General features: G+C 38.6%; 1 protein-coding gene across 2 annotated transcripts in view; it reads right to left on the bottom strand.

The window, feature by feature from the left end:
- Positions 1–20,300, bottom strand: part of LOC128692837 (E3 ubiquitin-protein ligase RNF14-like) — a 43,061-nt gene that overhangs the window by 21,916 nt on the left and 845 nt on the right. For both annotated transcript variants that reach the window (XM_053782349.2, XM_053782350.2), the window contains exons 2-6: positions 18,623–18,832; positions 12,926–13,059; positions 3,930–4,553; positions 2,913–3,094; positions 2,109–2,322 (exon numbers count right to left, since the gene is read on the bottom strand). In XM_053782349.2, coding sequence (XP_053638324.1) covers positions 2,109–2,322; positions 2,913–3,094; positions 3,930–4,553; positions 12,926–13,059; positions 18,623–18,818 — 1,350 coding nt within the window. In that variant the 5' untranslated portion in view covers positions 18,819–18,832. The remainder of the gene's footprint in view (positions 1–2,108; positions 2,323–2,912; positions 3,095–3,929; positions 4,554–12,925; positions 13,060–18,622; positions 18,833–20,300) is intronic.

The following is a 20,300-nucleotide window of genomic DNA, read 5'->3' as shown; positions in this document are numbered from 1 at the left end:
TCATCCTTCATAAATCCATCCGCTGACATGTCAACTCCCAAGTACAGTGGTCCCTCGTTTTTCGTAATTAATCCTTTCCTGGAGGAGCTACTATAAACGAAATTTACGATTTGCAAATCAATTTTCCTCATAAGAAATAATGTAAATACAATTAATCCGTTCCTGACACCCAGAAGTATTAAAACAAAAAAATTTTTTACATGAAATATACGTACAGTACATAAACAATACAATGGGAAATGATGAATGAAACATTAACAGCATAACACTTACCTTTATTGGAGATTCTTCTTAGTGTATGGGAGACTGGAGGAGGAGAGAGATTGGATTGTTTACAGTTTGGAAGGGGAATCCCCTTCCAGCAACACCTCAGGTACTAATTGCTTCTCTGGGGTTGCTTCTCTTCTCTGTTTCTTAATGCCACTAGGACCACCTTGAGTCACTCTAGTCCTGTCTTGCAAAGTAACTGTGGAGAGAGCTCTGTTTCTGGCGTCTGTTTAACACTTCCTTAAAATGGCCCAAGACTTTGTCACTACATATTTCTCACCTTCTTTACCACAGGCTTGGCACTAGGAGCTTTCTTTGGAGCCATGGTAGTTTATTTATTAATTGCAAGCACTAAAATGAGTTGAATATTATGAAATATTTCGTAGGAGCACTTGAGGGGACCTTCACTCACTGGTAAACAATGCCAGACTGGCTGGGTAGGGAGGCCGCCCCGGCTCACACTGTGCGTACGCGTCCCGGACGAACTACTATTCGCGAGTCAACCTATGAAAAGCGAGTCCATGTTTATACAAAAATACCCCTATGATTGGCGAAATTTACGATTGCCGAGAACTATGAAAAGCGAGGGACCACTGTATCTGAAAACATTCACTTCTTCCATACTCCTCCTCCCCAATTTGATATCCAATTTTTCTTTATCTAAATCATTTGATACCTTCATCACCTTACTCTTTTCTATGTTCACTTTCAACTTTCTACCTTTACACACATTCCCAAACTCATCCACTAACCTTTGCAATTTTTCTTTAGAATCTCCCATAAGCACAGTATCATCAGCAAAAAGTAACTGTGTCAATTCCCATTTTGAATTTGATTCCCCATAATTTAATCCCACCCCTCTCCCGAACACCCTTGCATTTACTTCTTTTACAACCCCATCTATAAATATATTAAACAACCATGGTGACATTACACATCCCTGTCTAAGACCTACTTTTACCGGGAAGTATTCTCCCTCTCTTCTACACACCCTAACCTGAGCCTCACTATCCCCATAAAAACTCTTAACAGCATTTAGTAACTTACCACCTATTCCATATACTTGCAACATCTGCCACATTGCTCCTCTATCCACTCTATCATATGCCTTTTCTAAATCCATAAATGCAATAAAAACTTCCCTACCTTTATCTAAATACTGTTCACATATATGCTTCAATGTAAACACTTGATCTACACATCCCCTACCCACTCTGAAGCCTCCCTGCTCATCCGCAATCCTACATTCTGTCTTACCTCTAATTCTTTCAATTATAACCCTCCCGTATACTTTTCCTGGTATACTCAATAAACTTATTACTCTATAATTTTTACAATCTCTTTTGTCCCCTTTCCCTTTATATAAAGGGATTATACATGCTCTCTGCCAATCCCTAGGTACCTTCCCCTCTTTCATACATTTGTTAAACAAAAGTACCAACCACTCCAACACTATATCCCCTCCTGCTTTTAACATTTCTGTCATGATCCCATCAGTTCCAGCTGCTTTACCCCCTTTCATTCTACGTAATGCCTCACGTATCTCCACCACACTTACATTCTGCTCTTCTTCACTCCTAAAAGATGGTATACCTCCCTGGCCAGTGCATGAAATTACCGCCTCCCTTTCTTCCTCAACATTTAAAAGTTCCTCAAAATATTCTCGCCATCTACCTAATACCTCCCTCTCCCCATCTACTAACTCCCCTACTCTGTTTTTAACTGACAAATCCATACTTTCCCTAGGCTTTCTTTTTTTTAAGAAATAAAAAAAAATGTGGACACTGTGAGCAATTTTAATAAGGGGGTTAAATATAACAAACCATGCCCAAATAACCTACCTCTATTTTAGCACGGCATCTAGGACACTGTTTGGAATTCTCATCCAGGTAATTCATGGAGAGGTATTCATCCCTCAACATGCTTAAATACTTCTTGCCATATTGCTCCTCCAAGGCTCCTCTCTCAGATTCATCACCATTAATGTACGTTTCCATTATCCTTCTTGATTCACTGTGCTTTAAGCGGCAAGGGTCAACGCCATGCCACCCAAACCTGCAAAGATATTCATGATTTAATTATAAAAGCTACAATAGGAGTCAGATCATTCGCTAACAGAAGAACAACAAAATCCACAAGGAGTAAAGTGGATAAGCTGGGCTTTAATATATCTGTTCTTGTGTGTCTTGCTGGAGACTAGTGAATTCCTACCTTATGCCTGTTATTTTTACTTCTGGAATTGAGAATGAGTGTCTAACAACTTTGAAAAGCTTCTGCCAATCCCTTTTGCATTTTCTGTAGTGGTTTTAAAATATATGACAAATTTATTACAATTCAATGCTCTAATTTACAATATTTCTTACTCCATTATCCCTACATCTTTTCACTCTCTTGCATTAATGTGAGCTGATCAAATTCTGGCTGATTCACACTTTCACATTAGCCTTTTCCTGAATATTAACAAAACTAATAAAAGGATTATTATGCAAATATTTTGACTGCTACTGACAACTTTCAAAATCATATTTACCTACAAAATTGTTAAAGTGCAGGAGGAGGTATACTGTGTAGTAAAAATAAGGAAATAATACCTGGAAGTGTTATGACAGATTTAGAAGTCAATAAACAATCAGTGCTCCTCTTACCGGCAAATACCGCAGAAGACAAATTTACATGAGGGACACTGTCCCTGGCCATCTTCAATGGTGACAGGATATTGACAATGGTAACGTGGACAGGGCTGTATATCTCCCAGGGAGGAAAGAGTAGAGTTGAGCAACATTTCATCCCATCGCTGATACATGTCTTCAGGCACTAACTCCTGGACCTATGCAAACAGTGTAGCATTACATTCATGATATCTACTTCAGTAATACTTGTGACAACATATGACTTAGCCTTCTTAATGTCATGCAAAATCATGTATGATTTTTTTAACACACTGGGCATCTTTCACTGATGCAAAGTAACTTGAAAAAAAAAGATATGAAAGTTTCTTCCTTTTACATTTAGTAATTTATACAGGAAAAGGGGGTTACTAGCCCCTTGTTCCTGGCATGGTAGTCACCTCTTATGACACAGATAGCTTATGGAGGAAGAATTCTTCTCATGAAGAAAATCATATATGGTACCCATAATACCAATGCCATCTATGAATTATAGTGGCAGGCAAATAGACAGTCAGCTTGACTGAATAATATGACTAAGCAAAGACTTAAATTTACATGGTATTCCTGTGTAATACCTTTGAGTCCCTGCACAAAAAATTCCTTTTACAGATACAACTGCATGTAAGAAAAAAACATCCAATATCAACAGCAGCAAAAGTAAGTTTTGTAAATTGTGACTAATTTGCTTACTGGCGTATAGTCTCCTGTCACCTATAAAATTTGGTTCTGTGATAATTTTCAATTGTTTAAATTTATTCAGCTTCCAAGAAAGGGCTAACTGATCTTCAAAACCTTTAAAAACTGACTGATTAATCATCATACTAGAATACAATATGTACTGACTTCATATACAGGTTTTAACAGTTATTTTCTTTTTATATTTAAAGCATTTTCAGGTTAAATCAACTTTCAGGTACACACCATCAAGGGTATGAATAAATTTCAAGGATACTATACTGTATAATAAAAGGGAATATGGTATACGTATCTTACCTGTTTGGGGTTGGCCTCAGATTCACACTTGTTCTCTGGACACATTAGATACTTGATATTTCCTTCACTGATCTGCACAGCAAAGTATGACGCCATGCAATCTTTGCAGTAAACATGTCGGCATGGCCAGAATTCTAAGCAATTCGCACCTAGTTTGTCCATAAAGCAGACTTTACACTCAAAATTTTTGGTGTCAAAGACTTTCCTTCTCATTTCTTCATCATAATCTCTCAGAAGTCTCAGCATGTTCGTTTTAGGAGCAATGTCTTGAATAGTTCGGCAGTCATAGTTCTGACTGTTTTGTCTTGACAGTGTCAAACTTGAAGCTCCATCATCAGCACCATTACCAACACTACCACTATCACTCACACTATCACATTTCTTTTCTCCATCAGAAATAGCACCACACGTGTCTCCCTGCCCATCATTTGCTGCCACAAGTCCGCAGTTATTTGCAGCTCCAGCTGACTGACGGATAGGTTTTATGTTGTCCAAGTCTAATGTGCCCGTAAAGCCTAAGAGGTTTAGACTTTCATCTTTGAGAAATTGCGCCCATGTAAACATCACAACACAGCCTTTATTGTCTGCCCATAATCTGTCTAACTGTTGGCAGAGCTGTGTTAGCTGTAAAATTGAGTAAAAAGATAATTACTCTATGTATTTATGCAGCAGTGATAAATGGGATACAATAATCCTGAAATTCACTATCTCATAAATTACATTCTACATTCACAGCAGAATGGGAAATAAGAATACTTGAATAAACATTTTGATTACAGTAGACAGTACTCCAAAATTTAATTTTAAAATACTATAAGCTTAAATTATCAGCCTCACAAATATTAAAAAAAATCTCCTCTCAAGATCGTCATCATCTTTCAACAAACCAGCCGTATCCCACTGAGGCGGGGTGGCCCGAAAGAAAAAACAAAAGTTTCTCCTTTTAAATTTAGTAATACATACAGGAGAAGGGGTTACTAGCCCCTTGCTCCCAACATTTTAGTCACTTCTTACGACACGCATGTCTTATGGAGGAAGAATTCTGTTCCACTTCCCACATGGAGAATTCCTCTCAAGATACTGAACCATATTTTCATCATTTCTGAATATATGTCTTTTATCCACCACCTTATCTTAATATTTTTCACTCTGAGTCTTCTACAAGTGCCCTCATGTTGATACATATGCAACATCAATAATGTATTATGTATTTTATAGAACCTCAATACTTGATCCTTCATACCCCCTTTCACTTTAGGTTACAACCTCATTTCTATAACATGCTGCTTATAATTACATAATATAGAGGTGTTTTAAGTTTAGTGTATTTATAAAGTCTTTTTTTTTTCAACAAGTCAGCTGTCTCCCACCGAGGCAGGGTGACCCAAAAAAAAGAAAGAAAATCCCCAAAAAAGAAAATACTTTCATCATTGTTCAACACTTTCACCTCACTAACACACAATCACTGTTTTTGCAGAGGTGTTGTATTAAAGTACTTCTGAATATACAAAAGGTATAAGATTAGGAGAGAGAAAATTGAAATGCATTAGGTCATACAGAAGAATGTAGGAAGATAAGCTGATTAATAGGGTATACAAACCCAGAGAGAGGGTGTGGTAGGTAAGTTTGGGGTGCCAGGTGTAAATGATAATGGGAGCCCTTTGATTGAACTTTGTATAGAAAGGGGTTTAGTTATAGGTAATACATATTTTAAGAAAAAGAGGATAAATAAGTATACAAGATATGATGTAGGGCGAAATGACAGTAGTTTGTTGGATTATGTATTGGTAGATAAAAGACTGTTGAGTAGACTTCAGGATGTACATGTTTATAGAGGGGCCACAGATATATCAGATCACTTTCTAGTTGTAGCTACACTGAGAGTAAATGGTAGATGGGATACAAGGAGAATAGAAGCATCAGGGAAGAGAGAGGTGAAGGTTTATAAACTAAAAGAGGAGGCAGTTAGGGTAAGATATAAACAGCTATTGGAGGATAGATGGGCTAATGAGAGCATAGGCAATGGGGTCGAAGAGGTATGGGGTAGGTTTAAAAATGTAGTGTTAGAGTGTTCAGCAGAAGTTTGTGGTTACAGGAAAGTGGGTGCAGGAGGGAAGAGGAGCAATTGGTGGAATGATGATGTAAAGAGAGTAGTAAGGGAGAAAAAGTTAGCATATGAGAAGTTTTTACAAAGTAGAAGTGATGCAAGGAGGGAAGAGTATATGGAGAAAAAGAGAGAGGTTAAGAGAGTGGTGAAGCAATGTAAAAAGACAGCAAATGAGAGAGTGGGTGAGATGTTATCAACAAATTTTGTTGAAAATAAGAAAAAGTTTTGGAGTGAGATTAACAAGTTAAGAAAGCCTAGAGAACAAATGGATTTGTCAGTTAAAAATAGGAGAGGAGAGTTATTAAATGGAGAGTTAGAGGTATTGGGAAGATGGAGGGAATATTTTGAGGAATTGTTAAATGTTGATGAAGATAGGGAAGCTGTGATTTCGTGTATAGGGCAAGGAGGAATAACATCTTGTAGGAGTGAGGAAGAGCCAGTTGTGAGTGTGGGGGAAGTTCGTGAGGCAGTAGGTAAAATGAAAGGGGGTAAGGCAGCCGGGATTGATGGGATAAAGATAGAAATGTTAAAAGCAGGTGGGGATATAGTTTTGGAGTGGTTGGTGCAATTATTTAATAAATGTATGGAAGAGGGTAAGGTACCTAGGGATTGGCAGAGAGCATGCATAGTTCCTTTGTATAAAGGCAAAGGGGATAAAAGAGAGTGCAAAAATTATAGGGGGATAAGTGAGATATAAGCTACTATTGGCAGAAAGGTGGGCTAGTGCAAAGATGAGTAGTGGGGGGGTTGCAGAGGGTTGGAATAGTTTTAAAAATGCAGTATTAGAATGTGGGGCAGAAGTTTGTGGTTATAGGAGGGTGGGGGCAGGAGGAAAGAGGAGTGATTGGTGGAATGATGAAGTAAAGGGTGTGATAAAAGAGAAAAAGGTAGCTTATGAGAGGTTTTTACAAAGCAGAAGTGTTATAAGAAGAGCAGAGTATATGGAGAGTAAAAGAAAGGTAAAGAGAGTGGTGAGAGAGTGCAAAAGGAGAGCAGATGATAGAGTGGGAGAGGCACTGTCAAGAAATTTTAATGAAAATAAGAAAAAATTTTCCTAGGTAGTAGGTTGGTAGACAGCAACCGCCCAGGGAGGTACTACCGTCCTGCCAAGTGAGTGTAAAACGTAAGCCTGTAATTGTTTTACACGATGGTAGGATTGCTGGTGTTTTTTCTGTCTCATAAACATGCAAGGTTTCAGGTACGTCTTGCTACTTCTGCTTACACTTAGGTCACACTACACATACATGTACAAGCATATGTATACACACCCCTCTGGGTTTTCTTCTATTTTCTTACTAGCTCTTGTTCTTGTTTATTTCCTCTTATCTCCATGGGGAAGTGGAACAGAATTCTTCCTCCGTAAGCTATGCGTGTTGTAAGAGGCGACTAAAATGCCAGGAGCAAGGGGCTAGTAACCCCTTCTCCTGTATATATTACTGAGTGTGAAAGGAGAAACTTTTGTTTTTCCTTTTGGGCCACCCCGCCTCGGTGGGATACGGCTGGTGTGTTGAAAGAAAGAAAGAAAGAAAAAATTTTGGAGTGAGTTAAACAAGTTAAGAAAGCCTAGGGAAAATATGGATTTGTCAGTTAAAAACAGAGTAGGGGAGTTAGTAGATGGGGAGATGGAGGTATTAGGTAGATGGCGAGAATATTTTGAGGAACTTTTAAATGTTAAGGAAGAAACAGAGGCAGTAATTTCATGCACTGGTCAGGGAGGTATACCATCTTTTAGGAGTGAAGAAGAGAAGAATGTAAGTGTGGGGGAGGTACGCGAGGCATTACGTAAAATGAAAGGGGGTAAAGCAGCTGGAACTGATGGGATCATGACAGAAATGTTAAAAGCAGGGGGGGATATAGTGTTGGAGTGGTTGGTACTTCTGTTTAATAAATGTATGAAAGAGGGGAAGGTACCTAGGGATTGGCGGAGAGCATGTATAGTCCCTTTATATAAAGGGAAAGGGGACAAAAGAGACTGTAAAAATTATAGAGGAATAAGCTTACTGAGTATACCAGGAAAAGTGTACGGTAGGGTTATAATTGAAAGAATTAGAGGTAAGACAGAATGGAGGATTGCGGATGAGCAAGGAGGTTTCAGAGTGGGTAGGGGATGTGTAGATTAAGTGTTTACATTGAAGCATATATGTGAACAGTATTTAGATAAAGGTAGGGAAGTTTTTATTGCATTTATGGATTTAGAAAAGGCATATGATAGAGTGGATAGAGGAGCAATGTGGCAGATGTTGCAAGTATATGGAATAGGTGGTAAGTTATTAAATGCTGTAAAGAGTTTTTATGAGGATAGTGAGGCTCAGGTTAGGGTGTGTAGAAGAGAGGGAGACTACTTCCCGGTAAAAGTAGGTCTTAGACAGGGATGTGTAATGTCACCATGGTTGTTTAATATATTTATAGATGGGGTTGTAAAGGAAGTAAATGCTAGGGTGTTCGGGAGAGGGGTGGGATTAAATTTTGGGGAATCAAATTCAAAATGGGAATTGACACAGTTACTTTTTGCTGATGATACTGTGCTTATGGGAGATTCTAAAGAAAAATTGCAAAGGTTAGTGGATGAGTTTGGGAATGTGTGTAAAGGTAGAAAGTTGAAAGTGAACATAGAAAAGAGTAAGGTGATGAGGGTGTCAAATGATTTAGATAAAGAAAAATTGGATATCAAATTGGGGAGGAGGAGTATAGAAGAAGTGAATGTTTTCAGATACTTGGGAGTTGACGTGTCGGCGGATGGATTTATGAAGGATGAGGTTAATCATAGAATTGATGAGGGAAAAAAGGTGAGTGGTGCGTTGAGGTATATGTGGAGTCAAAAAACGTTATCTATGGAGGCAAAGAAGGGAATGTATGAAAGTATAGTAGTACCAACACTCTTATATGGGTGTGAAGCTTGGATGGTAAATGCAGCAGCGAGGAGACGGTTGGAGGCAGTGGAGATGTCCTGTTTAAGGGCAATGTGTGGTGTAAATATTATGCAGAAAATTCGGAGTGTGGAAATTAGGAGAAGGTGTGGAGTTAATAAAAGTATTAGTCAGAGGGCAGAAGAGGGGTTGTTGAGGTGGTTTGGTCATTTAGAGAGAATGGATCAAAGTAGAATGACATGGAAAGTATATAAATCTATAGGGGAAGGAAGGTGGGGTAGGGGTCGTCCTCGAAAGGGTTGGAGAGAGGGGGTAAAGGAGGTTTTGTGGGCAAGGGGCTTGGTCTTCCAGCAAGCGTGCGTGAGCGTGTTAGATAGGAGTGAATGGAGACGAATGGTACTTGGGACCTGACGATCTGTTGGAGTGTGAGCAGGGTAATATTTAGTGAAGGGATTCAGGGAAACCGGTTATTTTCATATAGTCGGACTTGAGTCCTGGAAATGGGAAGTACAATGCCTGCACTTTAAAAGAGGGGTTTGGGATATTGGCAGTTTGGAGGGATATGTTGTGTGTCTTTATATGTGTATGCTTCTGGACTGTTGTATTCTGAGCACCTCTGCAAAAACAGTGATAATGTGCGAGTGTGGTGAAAGTGTTGAATGATGATGAAAGTATTTTCTTTTTGGGGATTTTCTTTCTTTTTTTTTTGGGTCACCCTGCCTCGGTGGGAAACGGCCGACTTGTTTAAAAAAAAAAAAAAAAAAAAAAGTCTGTTGAGTATACCTGGTAAAGTGTATGGTAGAGTTATAATTGAAAGAATTAAGAGTAAGACGGAGAATAGGATAGCAGATGAACAAGGAGGCTTTAGGAAAGGTAGGGGGTGTGTGGACCAGGTGTTTACAGTGAAACATATAAGTGAACAGTATTTAGATAAGGCTAAAGAGGTCTTTGTGGCATTTATGGATTTGGAAAAGGCGTATGACAGGGTGGATAGGGGGCAATGTGGCAGATGTTGCAAGTGTATGGTGTAGGAGGTAGGTTACTGAAAGCAGTGAAGAGTTTTTACGAGGATAGTGAGGCTCAAGTTAGAGTATGTAGGAAAGAGGGAAATTTTTTCCCAGTAAAAGTAGGCCTTAGACAAGGATGTGTGATGTCACCGTGGTTGTTTAATATATTTATAGATGGGGTTGTAAGAGAAGTAAATGCGAGGGTCTTGGCAAGAGACGTGGAGTTAAAAGATAAAGAATCACACAAAGTGGGAGTTGTCACAGCTGCTCTTTGCTGATGACACTGTGCTCTTGGGAGATTCTGAAGAGAAGTTGCAGAGATTGGTGGATGAATTTGGTAGGGTGTGCAAAAGAAGAAAATTGAAGGTGAATACAGGAAAGAGTAAGGTTATGAGGATAACAAAAAGATTAGGTGATGAAAGATTGAATATCAGATTGGAGGGAGAGAGTATGGAGGAGGTGAACGTATTCAGATATTTGGGAGTGGACGTGTCAGCGGATGGGTCTATGAAAGATGAGGTGAATCATAGAATTGATGAGGGAAAAAGAGTTAGTGGTGCACTTAGGAGTCTGTGGAGACAGAACTTTGTCCTTGGAGGCAAAGAGGGGAATGTATGAGAGTATAGTTTTACCAACGCTCTTATATGGGTGTGAAGCGTGGGTGATGAATGTTGCAGCGAGGAGAAGGCTGGAGGCAGTGGAGATGTCATGTCTGAGGGCAATGTGTGGTGTGAATATAATGCAGAGAATTCGTAGTTTGGAAGTTAGGAGGAGGTGCGGGATTACCAAAACTATTGTCCACAGGGCTGAGGAAGGGTTGTTGAGGTGGTTCGGACATGTAGAGAGAATGGAGCGAAACAGAATGACTTCAAGAGTGTATCAGTCTGTAGTGGAAGGAAGGCGGGGTAGGGGTCGGCCTAGGAAAGGTTGGAGGGAGGGGGTAAAGGAGGTTTTGTGTGCGAGGGGCTTGGACTTCCAGCAGGCATGCGTGAGCGTGTTTGATAGGAGTGAATGGAGACAAATGGTTTTTAATACTTGACGTGCTGTTGGAGTGTGAGCAAAGTAACATTTATGAAGGGATTCAGGGAAACCGGCAGGCCGGACTTGAGTCCTGGAGATGGGAAGTACAGTGCCTGCACTCTGAAGGAGGGGTGTTAATGTTGCAGTTTAAAAACTGTAGTGTAAAGCACCCTTCTGGCAAGACAGTGATGGAGTGAATGATGGTGAAAGTTTTTCTTTTTCGGGCCACCCTGCCTTGGTGGGAATCGGCCAGTGTGATAATAAATAATAATATATATATATATATATATATATATATATATATATATATATATATATATATATATTTTATATATATATATATATATATATATATATATATATATATATATATATATATATATATATATATATATATATACATATATATATATATATATATACATACATACATACATATGTATCTTTCTTCAACACACCGGCCGTATCCCACCGAGGCGGGGCATACGTATATATATAAGTAGGGCCTTCTAACAGGTACTGTAATCCTATTACATTGGAGCAAAGGCAAATGGCCTTTGAGCTGTGTGCTACTGGAGTATTAGAAGAAGTGTTTTGAAAGTGGGATGTATAGAATATGTATTTTAAATTGTGTAAAACAAAAAATTTATTCAATTTAACCATAACAGGCATCAACATAGCATAACTATAAATTATGCTACCTAGTCTATACTCTTAATACAGCCTCTCTTCACTTAACGACGGAGTTTCATTCCAAAGACCACATCGGTAAACAAATTCATCGCTAAGTGAGGGGCGTACTGTAATGGTAGTGGGTTTATGTCAACCATCTTTGATATTGCTTTAATGTCACCTTTGCACCATTTATAACATTTCTGGTATATTTTTAAATGTTTATACACTACTGTAAACAGAATCGAGGAAATCAGCTCTAATATACATTATTTAGGTATGCAAACTGGTCAGAGAGCACGTCGCAAGTCCGAGTCGTCGGTAAATGAGTACATACGTCGCTAAGTGAGAAGAGGCAGTATTTCCCCCTGAAGAATACTTACCCTATCTTATTTTCTCAAATCAGAGCTTTCTGCCAGCAAGACTACCTTCATATCAAAGTCTGGGCCCAGCTCCCTAAATAACTTAATAAGCAATGAACATACAACAATTCATGCTTGGATGTTAGCCAACCTTCACTTATTACACATTTTCTACATGAATACAATATTTGAAAATTAGTACTTCAACCAAATCAAGAACAAAAATGGAGGCAATTTTCTGAGAAATACAATATAAAAAATTATCTTCAGCAAGTATATCCAACATATTCCACGACAGAAAAGTAGATATATATTTTATGGTCAGCTAACACAATGCTACTCACTCACCACTCGGCCTCTTCCCACTACAAAGCCTCCCTCATTATATAGCTGCTCTCCCTACTAGACAACCTCTTATTCCACCACAAAGCCCCTTCACTACACAATTCTTTAAATTCAAAATAATGGTAAAATTGTTAACAAAAGAATGTATGCAATGAGTAACACACCTTGCCCTTGTGCACTAATGCATCAGGTGATTTTGAGTGCAAGCTGATGCTCATTTGCTGGTCCCAAATTCCTTATGCTTTGAATGGTAAAGAAAAAACTACTTTGCCTGTTATTTGGCAATCTAACAAGACAGCATGCATAAGTGAGCTCCTATCTGTCATTTGGTTCAAGCACTGTTTTATTGCTTGTACTCTTTTTTGTCTACATAAGAATTAAATGACAAAATCTACACTGTCAAAGGTCAAAAAATGGCTTGGATTATTTGAAGGTGCCAAGAACCTAGCCCTGTTTTACCCTATATCACATTACATACAGTACCAATTTCAGGAAAGTGACCCACATGATATGCGAGAGTTTATTGTGTATTAACTACATTTTAAATGCAACTTAATAGCTTTGTTATTATATATAATGACAATACTGAAACATTCTAAAAAAGAGGTCAACATACCTGGGATCTATTAAGCCACTTGCATGAGATGGTAAAACCTGGGGGATGTTTGGAGGGGTATGTTGCTGGGTAAGTGAAGTGAAGATATATAGGTGGCAAGTGCTCAACCACATGTCTTTGCTCTTGCAACTCACCTGAAAAATATAACTGCAATGAGTAACAGTTAAAAACACAAAAATAATTTCTTAAGTATACTTTATATCTTATACACTATACCCTTATCCCTTTAATCACACAATATAGAACCAGGAGACCTGTACTTTAACCCTTTGACTGTTTCCGATGTATAAATACGTCTTACGAGCCAATGTTTCTGACGTATTTATACGCACAAATTCTAGCGGCTTCAAATCAAGCGCCAAAGGCCTGGTAGGCCTACATGAGAGAGAATGGGTCTCAGTGGTCGGTGTGCACCCTGTGAAAAAAATCTGGGACCCAGCGGTGCATTGTGGGAATGCCATGTTGTTAGTCCATTTTCACCATGCCTCTCGGTAAGAAGTTCCTCACTCCTCGGCGGATTGGAGGTCTTTTGTTCCCAAGTGATAGCTCTAACAGTGATGAAAATGTCAGTGACAGTGAATTCCAGGGTTTTGAAGTGAGTGTTACCGGAAAAAGTGCCCAGGATAACGTAATTAGTGATGAAAACCCAGATGACCCACAACCTTCCACCTCTGGTGCTGTGCCGGCTTGTTCACGTTCACGTTCGCCTGTACCAGGACGAAAGAGGAAACTATTTGGTCGTGTACAACACCCAGATGATAGCAGTGATAGTGATTTCAAGGTCATTGAAAGCAGTTCTAGTGACAGTGAGAGTGAATATTCCCCAGTGAAGCGGCAGTATGTACGACGTAGCATGCGGTCTGGTAGTGTTTCATATGTTGTTCCAAGGGGAAGGAGAAACTCTGGGAGCACATCCCGTGGCCCTACACCACGACCTGATAGTGAAGATGACGATATTGTAACGATGGGTATGAATGGTGACAGTGAGGGAGGAGGCAGTGGTGGTGATAGTGAGGGTGGCACGGCCCATGTGGCACCATCAGCGGGCCACGCTACTACCCACGCTGCTGACGCAGCACGACAACCAGCCTCACCCTACCCCACACTCCCACAACCTGCACCACCACAACCTGCACAACCACAACCATGGTACAATATCCAGACCCCACCAGCAGACCGCATCTGGGATTGGCAGGACGGTGACGAGTTTGTTCCCAGTCCCCATGACTTTGATGAAACACAAAGTGGAATAAAGCCATCTTGTCCACTTGGGAACAATGCCAGTGAACTGGACTGCTTTGAGTTATTCTTCGATGAACCCCTGATGGACATCATTGTCAGGGAAACAAACACATACTGTGATTACACCATGGCAAATACAATTCTCTCACCAAAATCACGGCTACACAAGTGGAAGGAGACAACTGTGGCAGAGATGTACCTGTTTTTTGCCACAATAATGCTTATGCCACATGTGTATAAGCACACTGTCACCACATACTGGGCAACAGAACGCCTGATTTCAACTCCAGGTTTTAGTGACATTATAGGTGTCAATCGTTTCTTGATACTGTTACGTATGTTACACTTTTCAGACAAAACCAGGCCTGACAGAAGCGACAGGTTATATAAGATCAGAAATGTGTTATGTACCTGAAACAAAAGTGCTGCATGTATTTTTATCCCTTCAGGAAGCTTGTTATTGATGAGTCCTTGATTTTATTCAAAGGAAGACTCTCATTCAAGCAATATATACCAAGCAAGAGGAAACGCTTTGGTATAAGGCTATTTGTACTGTGTGATTGGAGAAGTGGTCTAGTTTTGGATATCATTGTGTACACTGGCAGTAATACTTTGAGAGATACCATGAAGTTATTGGGTATCTCTGGTGATGTGGTTCGAACAATGATGGAACCATATCTTGGTAAGGGGCATATGTTATTTACTGATAACTGGTACACAAGCCCCTTACTCAGTGATTTCTTGCGAGTGAAGTTAGACAGACGTGTGTGGCACAGTAAACATATGCCAAGGTTCAACGCTGGCACTCGCAGAGGTGAGGTGCAAGCCTTTGCTGCCAATGACATCATGGCATTTCGGTGGCATGACAAACGTGATGTCACATTGTTGACATCAGTTCACAGAAACGAAATGGTACCCAGTGGCAGGGACAACAGAGAGACCAATGAACCCATTCTAAAGCCTGCAGCTGTCATGGACTACAACCTCAATATGCGCTTAGTGGACAAATGTGACATGCAGATTGGGTTTGCAGACTGTGTACGCAAGAGTTGTAAGTGATATATAAAACTTTTTTTCCATCTTGTTGATATCTCTATGCTAAATGCTTATAACATATACAAGTTGAAGACCAACAAAACACCAAAATATGGTGAATTTTGCCTGTCAGTAATCAGACAAATAATTGCAAAGTACCAAGGAGCAACTCCTGCAATAGACCAGCGCCCACAGACGTCATCTCGTTTGAGGCCTGGTGATCACTACCCCATACAACTGCCTCCTACTACTGCCAAGAAAAATGCTCAGAAGAGGTGTTATGTATGTATGCATACCACAAAATGCCCACAAACACGCACAGACACTCATTTTATGTTTGAGGAGTGTGAAGTGCCCCTCTGCATATACCCATGTTTCAAAGAGTTCCACAAGCTGCAGCAGTTCTAGGAACGTGTTCAGTGACTGTACATATGTATATATATTATGGAACAATAGTAATAAACATCGTTTTGTATTGTTTGTTTGTGTAAACAAAGTGTATACACAAACTAATAGTGATCAAGTTTGTTCTGTTATTGTGTTGTAAACAATGAGTGTATATTTGAAGAATGCACCTTACATTGGTCTCACAGGCCACATAAGTTACCTGGAACAGAAAAATATTGAAAAATGCAAGAAACCTTTGAATTAGAGTAAATAAAAGAATACCGGGTGGGCGGCAGTCGCCGCTGTTGCTGTACGCACGTCACTTTCTGCAAACTTTGCGGCTCTATATCTCGGTAAGTACTGATGGCAAAATTTTTTTTTTAGGCTTAAAACACTACTAAAAATATTCCTAACATTTTCATAAGAAAAAATAATTTTTTTTTTCGAATATTTGGCGACATAGAATGACAGTTTCAAAGGGTTAAAAGAAATGGTTGCTCTGTTCAGAATTATCTTAAAAGTGGCAATGATACCATTCATAGATGAATGATTAAGGGAAAATTTTATCAAGATTAATTAAAATTAACCCTTTCACTATCTTTCATGTAGATCTAAGTTACTGAGGAGTATCGCTTAAGTAGATCTAAGTCTTGAAGTGCCCTCAAATATTGTGAGATAGGCGGGTATGCACAGACTAAAAAAATCCTACCCTATGCAGTGCAGGAAAGGAACAGTGAACCTTGGACCCTTTTTTTGTTAAAATAGCGACAGTGAGGCACTTTCTAGAGTGGTTTTTATAGTTTTATTGGCTGTTTCTTGGGGTCAGTTGGTAGACCAGAAAACTTGCTATTGAAAAAAAAGAGATGATTTTAGTTAGTTTCAGATTGAATCTGGCTTCAAATAGGCCTCAAAGAAGTGGAAATGTCAATTAATGGCATTTTTCCTGAGGAATGGTTGGCCCCCCTGGACTGTTATATGGATTTTTACTAGGTCTGCTTGTTGTTTAAATAGCTTAAACCATGACCAATCATTCTTGCTTATATTTCATTAACCAAGAAATAGGGTAAAACTTAATTTTTTGTGAGGATGATGGATTCAAAATGGAGGGCAAGTGTTATACAGCAGAGGGCTGGAGACATAATTAGTGAACAGAGGAAAGATGCTTTAGTGGCTGAAATGCCTACAGTGTTTTTGTTGAATTTTGTGTAAAATTGACCAAATTAATGACTTCTGGGCACTTTATAATCCTGAAAGCTGAATGGGCAGTTTCTTGTGTTTAACTAATAGAACAGAATAGATAGCAACAAACTAGCCAGAAATTGGGTTGTTTTGAGCAAGGGAAATGGCCTAGAAGCCACAAAGTGTGCAAAATTGTAGATGCATAAAGTGCTCTCTTACCTCCAACTTAATGTCTGAGTAATTCCATAAGTTTTCCATCAAATTTTGCAATTTTTCTTATCATTACCCTCAGAAAAAGATTCTATACCATTTCAGAAGAAAAATTTTGGGGACAAATTGAGACAGTCAGTACTTTTAATTTCAGGGTTCATGACAGTGAAAGGGTTAATACATAATTATAAATGACCATTCAAAGATTACAGTGTATACTGGTATACAGAATAATATTTACTCAGTACATACAGGTAACCTCTAATTTTCTGGTACCCTTGGTTCCACAGCCTTGCAGGATTATCCATTTTGCTGAACCAACAGAAGTCACGTAATAATAATTCAACAATACACTTCTGACCCACTAATCATACACCTTCTAATACTTTTGACGAGTTCCAGGAGTTTTTCTACTCCTGCAGCCTGGCCATGGGCCAGGCTTCTCTGGTGTTTGCTTGGTCAACCACGGTGTTGCTGCTGGTGGCCCACTGCCCCACAAATCCATCACAACCTGGCTGATCTGGCACCTGTTTCTAAAGCATCATGGTTTATTAATTACTGTATTTACAAAGAATATTGCAGTGCTACTGCTCCCAAATTGACAAATTTTAGAATTTTACTGGAACTGAAGAGTAAATCTTTTTAAACATCTCATCCAAGCAAAGTTCTTTCATGTGCTTTAATCTTTCACACATCAAATGAGATTCATTAGTTTTTGTTCTGTCACAAAGGTACATTGTTCCAGTCCTTTCATTAATTTACCTGCCAGCTCAATTAACTTGTAAACAGCAAATGTTTTAGTTACACTTCTGACACTTGCATCCTTTTAAGAACCATAACCAGTAATAAAATGTAACCACATAAGCTAGGAATTGCACAACTCAAGGGATCACCACCAACTACTGCAGTGCAATCAATGTAAGTGAGCACAGGCTACATGGCACCATCCGTGGCTGTCCAATAAAATAGTCTGGTGGTTGCTGAACTTTCAAATTCAATTGCAATTTTGTCTAGAATAAAAAGAGGTGCTGAACCATCAGTTCCTTGAAAATTGGTGGTGTATCTGTACTGTACCCATAACACTAACACTACTTTTGTTAAAATGTGTCACAAAAATGAACCTCTTAAATTCTACTTGCAGTACTGTACTCCTCATTGATGTTTTTCTCAAAAATAACATTAAGAGATAGCCTCTTTTGTCAGGAAGTTACCCAGAGCAGTTTACAGCAATAAACACTTATTATTATACACTAATCATTATTATTACACAGTACTCATTATTATTATACAGTACTCATTATTATTATACAGTACTCATTATTATTATTATACATTATCATTATTACACAGCACCTATTATCATACAGTATTCATTATTATTATTATTATTCAGCTCTTGGGGAATGGGGTGGCAATTAGATTTGATCCATGAAAACAGATAGTTCCAAGAACAATAGACAGTTCTCCACAATGTACACTGTAAAAGTTGAGCACTTGTTAAAATTCAACAGCAGGTCACACGCAACAACAGTTTATTTGACCAAGCTTTGAGAGCAGAACTTGTGAAACCAGTCACAGATATCTAGTAATAAAAAATACAAGAAACTATAAAACTGACAAATTTTATTGGTGTGGAATACATACCATTCTCACCAATGTGCTTCGTGAGCAATGAAAAATCTGAGGGCAAATCTAAATAGATTGCCAGTTCTCCCCCTTTACCAAAATCTTGTGACTCCATGGAACCAGCCTCCTGATCTTGAACAGAGGTGAAGGACTCTTCATAAATACTGGCCAAGGCAAGTAGTTCATCATCCTGTTCTTCTGCATCCAGAGACATCCTCTCTGCTCTTCCTGAAAGATATGTATCTTCACACCACATTTTAAATACATAAATGGCCATACAGATTTGACTTGATTAACCACATATTATACAATTAGCAATGGCAATGTACAGTATGTAATTACATGGAAATTATTTTTCATATTTCATCTAGAAAGTTTTATAATCTAATAATGTCACACACAAGTACAGTAAGCTATTGAAGTCTTTAATAACAACACCCATAATGAAATTAGCAAATAAAAAATCTGAAAATCAGTTACTGCTATTACAATTCTGTATTATAAATGAGAAATCCAACTGACATCACTGTTACTAGTGCAGTATTTTACTAAAGTATTAAGAAGAATTTATTCTGAATATTAACAACAGAGGGTTAGTAACCCTAGATTACCTAAGAAAGCCAATCAGTGTGGCTTATTTCCACTAGGTTTCTTCATAGGTCCTTCCCCAGGATGCAACCCACAAAGGTCAACTAACTCCCAGGTACAGTATCTATTTACTGTTAGGTAACAGTCTGAGGGACTGATCATGTTATATTTACCTCATCACTACTTTTGCAGTCGCCAATATTTAACACCTCTGCATACAACTGAAAAAACCTATTGAGTAGATGGTATATTTCAACAATAAAGATACACAACTCCTGCAGGTCCTGGTTCGACTCCCGGCAAGGGTAACAACATTGAGCATGTTTTCTTACACAGGTTGTTCATGTCCACCCATCAGTGAAAATGGGTACCTGAGTGTTAGTCAACTTATTATCAGTATAGCACACCATTAATATTCCAATCCTTGTCTGACACAGCAGCACTAGAGTATCTTAATACAGAAGAAATCTATTAGTTATGAGTGAGGAGGGTTGGATTTAAGAAGTACCTGCCTAGCAAGGACCAGCAGAACTGCTGTAGTATTCTTGAATTCTTATGCTCTTTCTTCCACTAGTGGGCTTTTCTCAATTCTCATGCCTCAGCTTCACATTAACTAAGGTTATGCACTCTGCTTTTGCCTCCTCTGATATCTGTTACCCTTGCATTCAAAATGTTTTGAAAATAAAGATACCCAACTGTTGCACATGTATCTTGCTCATCTATTTGTCAGTAAAGTACATAATTAATATTCTGATTCTGTTAGGTACTTGAACATATAACTTCCCTCATCTGGGGTTCTACCCCATATTCTTGGTTGAAACCCAAGAGTATTAACTACTGCACTACAACGTTCATACCTTTTTTTTTTTTCTTTTTTTTTAGAAATCCCAAAAGTAATTATTTTGAGCAGGTACTACAGGCTTATGCTTGTAAAAAATTTGCACTCAAACAGGAGTGCTGGTATTTTCTTTTTGTCTCATGAATATATATCTAAGAAAATAAATAAGCTTTAATTTAAGACTAATACATAAAATAAAATAATGCAAGATATTTTCATCATACTCCTAACTGAAATATAAAGGTTAAATTATAAAGGTTAATTATAAAT

The sequence above is a fragment of the Cherax quadricarinatus genome, chromosome 38 (genome assembly GCF_038502225.1).
Source record: "Cherax quadricarinatus isolate ZL_2023a chromosome 38, ASM3850222v1, whole genome shotgun sequence".
NCBI lineage: Eukaryota > Metazoa > Arthropoda > Malacostraca > Decapoda > Parastacidae > Cherax > Cherax quadricarinatus.
Note: the sequence above shows the minus strand (reverse complement) of the source record. Positions and strands in the feature narration are given on the sequence as shown.